At 37.2% G+C, this 11,584-nt stretch overlaps 1 protein-coding gene across 1 annotated transcript; it reads right to left on the minus strand.

Moving 5' to 3' along the window:
• Positions 1 to 5,405: 5,405 nt before the first annotated feature.
• LOC129106989 (toll-like receptor 5) lies at positions 5,406 to 8,754 on the minus strand. Its single transcript, XM_054618310.1, has 2 exons — positions 8,637 to 8,754; positions 5,406 to 7,694 (listed from the first exon to the last, which is right to left on the minus strand). Exons 1-2 carry the CDS (start codon positions 8,682 to 8,684, stop codon positions 5,814 to 5,816), a joined length of 1,929 nt encoding a protein of 642 aa, XP_054474285.1. The 5' UTR covers positions 8,685 to 8,754; the 3' UTR covers positions 5,406 to 5,813.
• Positions 8,755 to 11,584: the final 2,830 nt, after the last annotated feature.

The raw sequence follows: 11,584 nt of genomic DNA on the forward strand, positions 1-11,584 counted from the left end.
AACCTTAATAGCGACACTACAATACTAGTTTATTGTGAAAGTTCATCCTTGGCCATGGAAACAGTAGCTTGACAAATTACTCTCTGCTTTCTCCACTTCAAATTTAATTTTATTATCAGGAGTTTTCTTTGTCTCTAGTCTGTCCTCTGATTGGGGACCACCTTATTCATTGTCAAACAACCAAGACACAAAAACACTTTTCTCTGAATGATGAGGATACTTAAAGGCTTTCTTCCAATCATCTGATATCAGTCAACTATTCTTATATGATGATGAAGAAGCCAAAGACCTTCATTCCTTCACAGCAGCAGCTTTAAACATTCAGGTTGGGCACACAGTACAGCAGGTATTGAATATACTGTCACACCTGCTCACTGGTTGACTGGTTTGTTGTTTAGACAGCCATCTGCAGTCAGGTGTGTACAGTTTAGTGTCACCGGGTTCTTTACTCGCTGGAGGTCAAGAGCACCAGACAGTGGGGGTCAGTCAGACTACTTATCGCTATATTATTGATGCCACAGATCCAGTTGCAGCTGAACCCCCCTGATAGATGTTAGATAGCACAAAGCAGTAATTTACCAGTGTTTAGAAACAACATATATTACCAATGAGTCAGTCTGTTTTGTTTTTTAACCTGTTTTTTTACAAAACTTGATACATCACATTGGTGACTCTTAATGTTCAAACATTTTCAGTACCCAAAAATGGAGCCATATCGTTAATAACATCTGATAATGTGTACTTCACAGAAGTATATTGAGATGTCAGTGCTGGAGCATTTCAAATGTATGGAACATTTACTGCAACTTGTTCGTTCCAGGGCCGAAAACAGGGATGAATACTAACTAATAATTGATCTAGAAAATGTAAAAAATAATAATGAATTGTAAAAATGTCAACCACAAGTTCCCAGAGCTCCAAGTGACATTTTGTCAAACCAACAGTCCAAAACCTAAATATTTTGATATGGAACAGAGAAAAACAACAATTCCGCATATTGGAGAAGATAGAGCCGGAAGATGTTTCACATTTTGAACAAAAAATGTTTCACAATCTTTCAGCAAATACAGTAGTTTACTAAAACGATCCATCAGTAATACAAACAAAATGAGAAAAAAGAGTTTTAAAATGGCAAAAACACTTTCTGTGGTACAAATTACAGTTTCTGTTTTCAGTGAATTTTAAATCTGTGTTAACCTACTTCCTTTACTGTCTCAACCGTTTACAGATGCACACTGAGGATTTTATGTGTTTAGTCATCGGTTTCTGGGTACATAATTGACCCAGTTTGTAAATTTTGTGTTCTGAGGCTTCATGAAAATGTGTCTAATGGAGGAAAAAATACATGCATACAAGTGTACCTTTAATGAAGTGAAAGATTCGCCACAATGGAAGTGATTCACTGTGAGATGAAATACATTATCTATGTAGAGAAGAATATATTGTACATTTATTTGGGGATCTATTAGGCCACATTTCAGGGGGCTGTTCTTCAGATACAGATATCAAGATAATGATATTCAAGCAAGATATAAAACCATTGATGTCTGCAACACTGAAAAGAGCTTCTTAAAATGTTTCTCTGCTGTTTATTTGCTCAGTGTGTAATGCAGCATCTGCCTCAAAATATATATAGGATGAACACGGCCGTTACCAAGTCCATGTTGCCTCCAAATTTTGGTCATTTATAAACCTTTTTTTCATATTGGTCTGTAAAACCATTCATGTAAGTTTCCCGTCTGTGTCAGGGCTGTAAAATATTGTATAAATGTGTTGGTGTGAGGGCTGTGGGGGAGGAGGGAAGAGGGAGGAGGGAGGATGCCGATGGAAGAGAGGGGGAGGGACGGATGTATGCAGGGATCCAAAGACAATCAGGAAGTGACTGTGGAGGCGGTGGATACTGAGCCTGTTTCCATAGTAACCTGCCAGTGAAGGATGTTGGGATGTTGGAATGGCGGGGGGGGTTTGTATCTATATGTATGTAACATGGTGGAGCTGAGCTCATGTCTGGCTGACAAAAAAATAAATAAAGATGTCACAGGATCCGAAGCAGGATCAGATCAATCATGTTTAAATATCTCTAATCAATAGCTAAATATTTTTGTCAGGTTGTTATGTGTTTGAGAGATTACCCTCAAGAAAAAATATATTTAATTTAATTTAGTTTAATTAGGATTCCTGTTAGCTTCAATGGAACTGAGGCTTTCATCCTGTTGTCCAGATTACATGCAACATTTATAATACAATACAAAATACACACAATCAATAAATGCTGCAGCTACACAACCATGCAATACACCAACGTGCTCCAAACCATGACATCCTACAGTAAGTAGGGATTTATGGGTTACAGATCTAGTAATGTTACGGCATTGTGGAACCTACATGCACAAAAAGTCAGCATTATTACAACAGTTCAATGAAATAACCATAGCTTTTATATGTTTTATTTTGTTAGACTAAAGCTGCAACTAAGGATTATTTTCATAATTGATTAACTTCATTTGTAGCCATGCTAGCATCAGAGATCCAAGCATGGCGTTGTTTCACCACAAAGATTTTATTTTTTCAGACATCCATGTTCCCCAGAGGATGAATCCCACTGACTAATAGTTCTCTGGCTTTCCATCTAGTGCCACCATGAGGTTGATATGTGTAGTTTTGAGTGAAATGGCGAGACATGAATTGCTGCATGATTCGAATTAACTTTCCTCTACAGCGCCATCATCAGGCCAAAATGTGTCCCATACTGTAGACTATACCTTGCTGGCATCATCTGCAGACTCTTAGTCTTGTTTAAATTATTTTGTTTGACCATACTCTTAGTTGAGAGGTAGCTAAACATACGCAAATTAATAACGTATCAACTCATCTAATTTCCTAATTAATAAATCAACAATTGTTTTAGGACTACATATCACATAATCACACACATACACACACAGACACACACACACGCACACACAGGTATATAAATTCACCAATGCAATCTGAGTCTGGCGTAACAGAGGTCTCTTCTTCTTCACTCTTCTTCACCCTCCAGCCTGTTCACATTTAATATTTCATGAGCAGAGTGCAGTTTTATTAGGACATATTTTTAATTAATTCACACAGATGATAAACAGTATTAAGCATTAAATGAGACCTGTTAATATTTACCAGTACGATAAAGAAACAATATCATTAATCACAATACAGAATCCCGCTTTGGATGTTAAATGAAAGAAGCTTGTGAGTTGTAATTGTTCCAAAAGCACCTCACAGACATTGAACAGTGATGACTTCATTCTCTATCCACTCCCACTGATCAGTCCTATTTATCCAGTTTATGATGGATCATTTATTCAGTTTTTGTGAATTCCTGAATCCCTATTTTTCTCTAATTCATCAGAGGCTATGGAATTAAACACTGCACATTGATCCCATCTGGGAAAATGTTGTTTGGTATTGTTTTAAAGGAGCCATTCAGTTGAAGAGCAGCATTGAAGCAAACAGTCGCTAATTACTAACTGGGCTGATGCTGCCCTCTGCTGTAAGAGGAGGAAACATCCCCATTAAGCAGCTTCTGTTCCACCTCAAAGCTAATCCTCATACATAAAACACAGTATATATCTAATGGACAAAAAAACCTATTCTCAAATACACTTGGAATTGACGGTTTTGTATGTTTATGAAAGTTGGACAGAAAAGAAGATTCATCACTAAAATGCAATGTAAACTTACTCATTTTGAACAAATCAATCACTTAATGTCACAAGTGTTGCCTTTATAGTTGCACAGATTCATTTATGTGGTTGTTGTGGGTATGAGAAGCAATAAACACATTATTTTTCATACTTTGTACCGGCTAACAACCAATATGTTTACAATTGGTGTTAAACATTTAAGATCCTATTCTTTTTACAGGTTTAACATAAACTTTGGCTGCCACTAATTGGAGCAGAAGAAATCAGATTCAGGACACACTAATTTGAAATGTTATACAGTGAGACACAGCTGTAGAGTCAGATTAAGACTGTTACAATAACTTTAAGGCAGACTTTGTTAACTAAATTATGTATGAATGCACGTCTGCTGGTACAGTCAGAGTGGGGGGGTTAAACTCTAGATAGATCTACAAAATAAATTTGGTGACAGACTGAAGAAAGCCCTAAATAAAGGAGTAAAACATAACACAATGTGGATGTTTCCATACAGCACACATTGAGGCTGAATGCCCCCCCCCCAAGGCCTTAAGCCCTGAACCCCCAGGGACTTCACTGACATCACCTGATAAATGATTAAGTGTGAGAGAATGCAAGGGCTTGAAACTGCCTTCCAGGCTCTTGCCTTATGAGATGCGTAGTAATTGTCAAATAATCTTTTCAACTATTCTTATTCACTATTTCTGTCTATTACACTATTCAGCTTCAATAAGCAAAATTAAAAGAAACGGTTGATAAATAAACCAGGTGTGTAATATATTCTCTGGTTGCATTCCTCTGATTTTTTTTATGTACCATCTTAAATCCTTAATGTTGATGTTCCTCTGTAAATTAAAAAATGCAGGGCCGAACACCAACGTGCCCTCCTCTTTGTTCACCTTTTTTCCTTTATTTTACGACTCCCGGTTACCCCATGTTTTACATCACAATGTTTTGAATTGTGGGTTATTCCCTTAGGCAAACACTGCGTTCCAAATCACCTCACAACATTGCACCTTGAACTCTGACCCCTCTTACCTATACATCTGCTGCTCAGAGGATTGTAGGTCAGAGTAGTCAGAAAGGCATGATAGCTTGTATACTGCAGAATCCTACCATATGCAGAAGGACATCTTGGTATTTTTGGCATACGGGATTTTATATACAATGTATTGGGATTGTATTACTTAATCTTACTAAATACAAACGAATCATATTGAATAGTATGGTAGTATGGGTATTGGTATGCACATAAACTCTGCAGAAATGTGGACTTATGGAAAGTGTGCATAAAGGGCTTTAAAATATCTGCAAGAGACACCTCAGCACTTAAAGATTTGACAGTGGGACGGTCCTAAGACCCTACAGACTTTTCAGAAACACGTCTCAAAGTACTTGAGTCTGTGAGTGTAGACATTTGGATTGGGTCGAAATCTACAAGAGGTCATTTATCCGTCCATCTTCTTCACCTGCTGGGTCATTGTGGGCTGGAGTTTTTTCCATCATGCATTGAAAATGAAGTTAGTTTTACTGCCAAAAGTTTTGCTCCACTACATTTGTCTGACAATTTAAGTCCTTGGTTACTTGCAGATTCAGATCTACTTAAGTAGAAGATCTGAGTACTTCTTCCACCACTGATACTCAGTCATGCCTTAGAATACTATCAACTAAACCAAACCTCCTGTCTAATTTAATCTGTATTAAACCCTTGAAAAGATTTGGATTTGATTTTATTGTTTTCTCATCTTGTTGAATGTTTGATGCTCACATTTCAATACAGTGTTTAGTGATAAGTCATGCAGAGGAAACTTCAAAACCACATTATTAATTGATATCATAGTCACAGTAGATAAAGTTATACATTTCTGTCATTTATTAATCCACGTAATTAAATCATGGAAATTACAAAGTACAATTTGTTTATAGCCTCTAACAATGAATTACATTGGCATTTTCCTTTAACAATTTTAAGTCCTTTCAGAGATTACATTATCAGGCACTTTGTTACTTATTCAGATCATACAGAGCTTCAACAAATCAAAATCACATGGCACTTGTGTTTAATTCCTTACAATTCTCTAGTTCTCACCCTGATTGGACAAACATATTTGTTCACTCTTGGTTGCTGGTTTACTGCTGTGTTGTCCGAGCAGAGAAATCTAACAGAGGAACATTATAGAAACCAGAAGGAAATTCACATCTGAGCTCCTCAACAGGACTAAGAAGGGTCACGTTGGTCTTGTTCAGCCAAGTCAGGAAGCTCTTCAGGTCTGAATCGCAGCGAAATCGGTTCATCTTCAGGTCAAGGAAGCTGAGAGAGCGAAAAGCGGCGGGGTCAGGGGAGGCTATGAAGTTATTGGAGAGGTGGAGTGCTTTGAGACTTTTGGGAAATATATCAGACGGGAGATAGGTCAAGCTGTTGGAGGAGAGATCCATCTCCACTACTGAGGTGAGGCCCTTGAAAAGACCCTGAGGAAGAGACTGAACCGCATTGAAGCTCAAGTTCAGACCAATCACATGTCCAAGATTATCAAATAGATTCAGGCACCTCCCCTGAGACCACATTGTCTGCAGGGAGCTGCTGTGAAGATCCAGAGCTTTGACGTTATTCAAACCAACCGCTGAAACTCTAAGCGTGCACCATCTGATGGTGTTTCCTCCATAAAAGAGATTCTGGAGGCGTTTCAGTTTAGTCAAAAACATGTAAACGTCCCCAATGTTTGTTAATCTGTTGTCCTGAATGTCCAGATGAATAATATTACCGGCAAAGCGTGAGAGACTGCTCACTGACAACTGCGTCAGTCTATTGTCATTCAACAGCAGATAATCTAAGCTGGGGAGAGATGAAGGGAAGCCGAGGTCTCGCAAAGAGTTTCCTGTGAGAATTAATGATTTTAACTGTGGTAGTCCACTAAATGAGCCATGGCCCAGAGCACCAATGTGATTGTAGGACAAGTCCAGTACCCTTAGGTTTGCCAGAGAAGCAAAAGTGTAAGAATGGATTTCCCCCAGCAGATTGTGGGACAGGTTGAGCTTTCGTAAATGTCCCTGAAGACCTTCAAAGGCATGTCTGTGTATCTGATTCACCTTGTTTTGGGAAAGGTCAATGATTGCAACTTCTTTCAGCGGACTAAAAACCCCCTGTTGCAATGCAAATATCCTGTTTTTCGACAGATCCAAAATGATGACTGAGCTGTCATTCAGGCCTGCAAACGTGCTGCGGTCTGGATCAGGAAGATTGCTGAATGAAAATCCTTTACCCATGTGTCCGGACAGTTTGAGATGGGAGATCTTAGTCCCCTTAATGGCGGTGAAAAACTGCTTGGACTTACCCACACTAAACCCGTTGTGGGACATGTCGAGTGTCTGAAAGGACATTCCCCTGAAAGGATTCCCACATTCCTGCCTGTCAAACTTTTCATTAAACATGGCCTTAAGGTGAACAGAGTTTAAATTCAGGACCTTGAAATCCTTCCCTTGAAAACCAACCAGATCAGACTCACATATTTTGTCAATTGGATTCAGCTTGAGATTCAAATCTTTCAAATTAGTAATGTTTCTAAAGAACATTGAGGGCTGGAGTCTTTTTATCTTGTTACCAAAGAGGTCAAGTGTCTCTAAGGAGGACAGTGGCTCCAGATAGTTCTCCATAAGTATGGAGTCTTGAAGCGAACAGTAATCCAGGTAGAGATTCTGCAAACCGGACAGTCCGACAAAAGCCTGCGGCTCCAGTCGAAGGCCGACGTTGAAGCCGAGCACCAGCCCCCTCAGGCGTCTTTGCCCGCTGAAGGCGTTGTTCCTGATCACAAGAGGCACATGCTGTCGTCCGAGGTCCAGCTCCTGCAGATCCTCCAGGCCCGACAGGGAGGTGGAGTTGATCTCATGGATGTGGTTCATCTCCAGGTACAGGTGGGTGATGTGGGGAGGGAGAGGAGGAACCCAGCGGAGTTTCTGGGAGCCACAGTTGGCTACAGAGCCGAAAATGAGGCATGATGGGAAACACCCCGGCACCTGAAAGAGGACATTTAAAAAAATGTAAGTGGTTTATTATTCTATTTTACTGAAGAGAAATTACCACTTAATGCTTACAATAATTATTTTGTGTTGAATATTCATCTTTTTTGCTCGATGTAATGTTTTTATAATTAAAATAACTTTCAAAATAAAGAAATTTACAAAGACCCACACTTGTAAAAAGCTTAAGCAGTAACTAAAGATTCTTTATCTATTCATAGACATTTTAAACACCCTTGTTTGCTGCCTTTTAATGATAAATTTATCTTGTTAAACATGTTACTCATAACTGGTCTGCAGATGAACTAAAGCACTTGAAAGTTTTTTTAAATCACATAGTTGTGTTTGTCTTATGCAGACAGAAAGATACAGTAAACTAACTTTCTTGAAAATAAACAACCAAAGCAGATACATAACTGTTTTTCCATATATTGATAATCCCTGATAAAACATTTCTATACTAAAGGGAATTCAAATTAAATCTCGTTAACAGCATAATTATCGTTTTGAGAGTTCACAAAAACATTCTGCAATCTTTACAAAAAAGAAAATTCATTCTTGCTCTTCTTGATTATATATCAAGTCAGAATAATTGACAAAAGTAAGACAGTTTCTAACATATCATAACTTCCTGTTTATATAAGTTGCCTTGAAATACTTAATAAAGATTTATCATTTTTCATTCAATTTTGATGAAATAGTATCCTTTTGTATACCATCCTAATAAAGAAATAATCTTCTCTACTATATTCCCCCCCCAAATACTTTTATTTTCCAGCACTGCCAAACATTGCAAACTGCACTTTAAATTTGTTTTGTGTTTAAGTAAGAGCTATACAAATTAACTTGCCTTCTCTTAAAAATTAAGGCTAGATTATTTTCGCAGTGTTCCAGTATAAATACAGTGTAATTTCCATTTCCATTTATTTTCTTACATACCTGTAGGAAAACAGAGACGACCACCACCTGAAGACTCAGCGTCCACATCTTCACACGGATTGAAAGAAGAAATACAATTTTTGATATTTAATGTAATAATGCACCAGTATCTGCTGCAAACCAGAGATCCACTATGCAGAGATTTCTGTTGGCAGCGGTTTTATCTGAGAGTGTGTGTCACTTGTGTTGAACAAGGTATTGATGTTGCAACATAAACATGACTCTGGATGGGGTTTCCTTTTTTTTTTTCCCCAGATTTACATCAGAAAGGCAAGTACGCTTGCATGTTTGCAGTCCTTCGTTGCTATGTGCTGTATGTTTTGTATGTTTTTAAGGTTTGGATGGTACATTGTCTGTTTTTCCAAAAATGTGATGTTGTCAGGTTTGTGTTGTGTAAGTAGGGCCTAAATCTTGATTTAACATTGTATATATGGTTGAATAGACGCTTTGAAATGTAAATAATATGGATTTTAGTGGAGTTTTTATGTTCTGTGACGTAACAGAGACTTCTATCAAGAGTGTAGTTTAACAAGAAAAACTAAATCCATGAAATAGTTTGCAATAAAAATGTTCACTTATGTCTAAAACCCAATTTCTATTAGTCACAAGTAAATGTATTATTACCCTATATGTGGGAAACATATTGTAATGTTTTTGGTGTTGTATGAACATGTTTAAGTGTATGGTTGGGATTTGTGTGTGTGGAGACTCATTGGGTGATGCTGCACTATAAATATACTGAAGTTGAAGTTTAAGGTTCTAAATTTAAAATTCAGAGCATAAATATTGCCTCTGCGTGGCTCTTAGCAAGGAGATGGCCGAGCTGGCTGCTGAATGCTAACTGTGCTAACGGTTCTAGCAGTGCAAACAACGGAAACAGTGCTGACAGAGCTAACAGTGTTTACCTGAGGGGGAGCCAGAAGCTAAATTATGAATAGTGAAGCACCTATTGGACACATAATTGTTATTATTTATATATGTTTTGACAAAACAAAAGTAAATAAGATTGAAAATGTATCTGTTATACATGAATACATTTACTGATATTTTCATGGGAGGAATTTTACTTACTATTCTCTATCTTCTATTCTTTTGCTGATTGTTTTTTTATTCATTAATATGTAACTAGGTGCTTCTCTGACTGTAAAAGACTGGCTGCAGTGTGCAAAAACTACACATGGTCTACTGTACACCTGTATAGACTGGTATTTCTATCACTTTCACGCAACTTAAGAAATTCCCATGTACTGAACATTTTCTTACACAGACAGATTTGAGGGCAAACTGTTTTAGTCACAGGACATGTCTGGTTTTGCGTAATACTTCCTCTCGTACAACAGATGAGTACGTTATTTCAACGAGTTGCATATTTTTCCGCAGTTTCCTAAAAAGCCTCTTCCTCATTAGATATCACAAAGTTTTAGGACTTCCCATATGTTGACTAGCTCTCTGTTTCTGTTGTAGCCTTCTAGTCTAAAACAGTAGATCATATAGGTATATCTCACTGTGATTATTAGTTATAGTTTATGGTTGTCCCCCTATTCTGTTTGGGAAACCGTCCAGCCAATTAATGTCCAAATTAGGAAGCCTGCATGTATGATGGTTGATGTTTCATATTCATTGTATTGCCAAAAACACTGCAGAGTACAGCGGTGTGTGGTTCAATCACACAGGGATGGTGAATTCCACAACCTCTGGAGAGTGGAGGTTGGTCAAATACAATGCAGAGAGAAAGAGAGACAGACGTTGACTGACATGGTGGCAATACTGTTACAGCTTCTCCCTTAAGGGATAGAGGGCAACTATTACTTACTTTTATTTTTGGAATAACATAGTTACTTCACTTGAGAATTTCCATTGTATGCTTTTTTTTACACTTCACTACAACTCAAATGGTAAATATTATACTTTTTCCTTTACTACATTTACATCTTCATACACATCATCAAAAAATAAACACAAGCATCTAGACCCAACCTCAAATTTGATGCCAATGCAAAAAAGTGCAATTTCCAGTGTCCAAATTTTTATTCAAGTAAAATCAACACAGTGTACAAATATTCTATTAGTAAAATTCCAGCATTCAAACTTTTTTCCTTATGTAAGTATAAAAGTATTAGCATGAAAATAAAAACGTAAAAGTAGGCAACTCATTATGCAGAATAGACCATTTCAGGATAATATACTTTATGATATGTTATTGAGTTAAGTGAAGCATTTATGCGTACATTACTTTAGGGTTATTGATGTTGCTTTAATGTAATAAAAGGTAGAGAGCTTTTATATACTGCCACGTGTCTTGTTAACTTCACCAAGGGATCAATACAGTCTTAATCCATAATAATGTATTTGTTTATTATATTGTATTATTAATCTAAATCTGCAATATATATATATATATAAAGTATAGGCATACTTTATTTCCCTGTGAATTATCCATTGGGAGTAGTAGTATCAAGCAGAAACTGAAAAAGTACCTCAACATTGTACTTAAGCACTAAATTATCCACTTAGGTACTTTCTACACAATATTTTGTATAAGTAAATAAAGTACAAGTATGCAAAGACTCCATTTTTTAAGTATATGTAGGCACTTTCCACCACTGGAGTACATTCACAAATTGTACTTATTTCGACTATAACAGTACATTGATACTTTCCAACTCAACCAGCTTTAACAGCAGTTGAAGTATCCAAGTATCTTAATACCAAACTATTATAAAAATGGCAAAAAGCTTATTATTTATTCCAAATGTAACCATTGACCCCATATGAGAAGGAATATTTTAACTATGTAACCGAATTAAACGAAATGTTTTTAGGCATGAAAATACGTTCATAACTTTATTATAACTGTGTGTGTGTGTTGACGTTCATTAGTAGGAGTTTGTGTTTTCAGCGGCACACATTGCTCACTGTCACCGGGGAGGGGGCAGGACGGAGAGAGA

Source organism: Anoplopoma fimbria, chromosome 18 (assembly GCF_027596085.1).
Source record: "Anoplopoma fimbria isolate UVic2021 breed Golden Eagle Sablefish chromosome 18, Afim_UVic_2022, whole genome shotgun sequence".
Taxonomy (NCBI): Eukaryota; Metazoa; Chordata; class Actinopteri; order Perciformes; family Anoplopomatidae; genus Anoplopoma; species Anoplopoma fimbria.

Bases quoted from the DNA above. Each gene is read 5' to 3' on its own strand.
- LOC129106989 (XM_054618310.1), bottom strand. From the start codon at position 8,684: ATGTGGACGCTGAGTCTTCAGGTGGTGGTCGTCTCTGTTTTCCTACAG. The intron at 7,695-8,636 runs GTATGTAAGAAA...GTCCTCTTTCAG, and splicing joins TCGTCTCTGTTTTCCTACAG to GTGCCGGGGTGTTTCCCATC.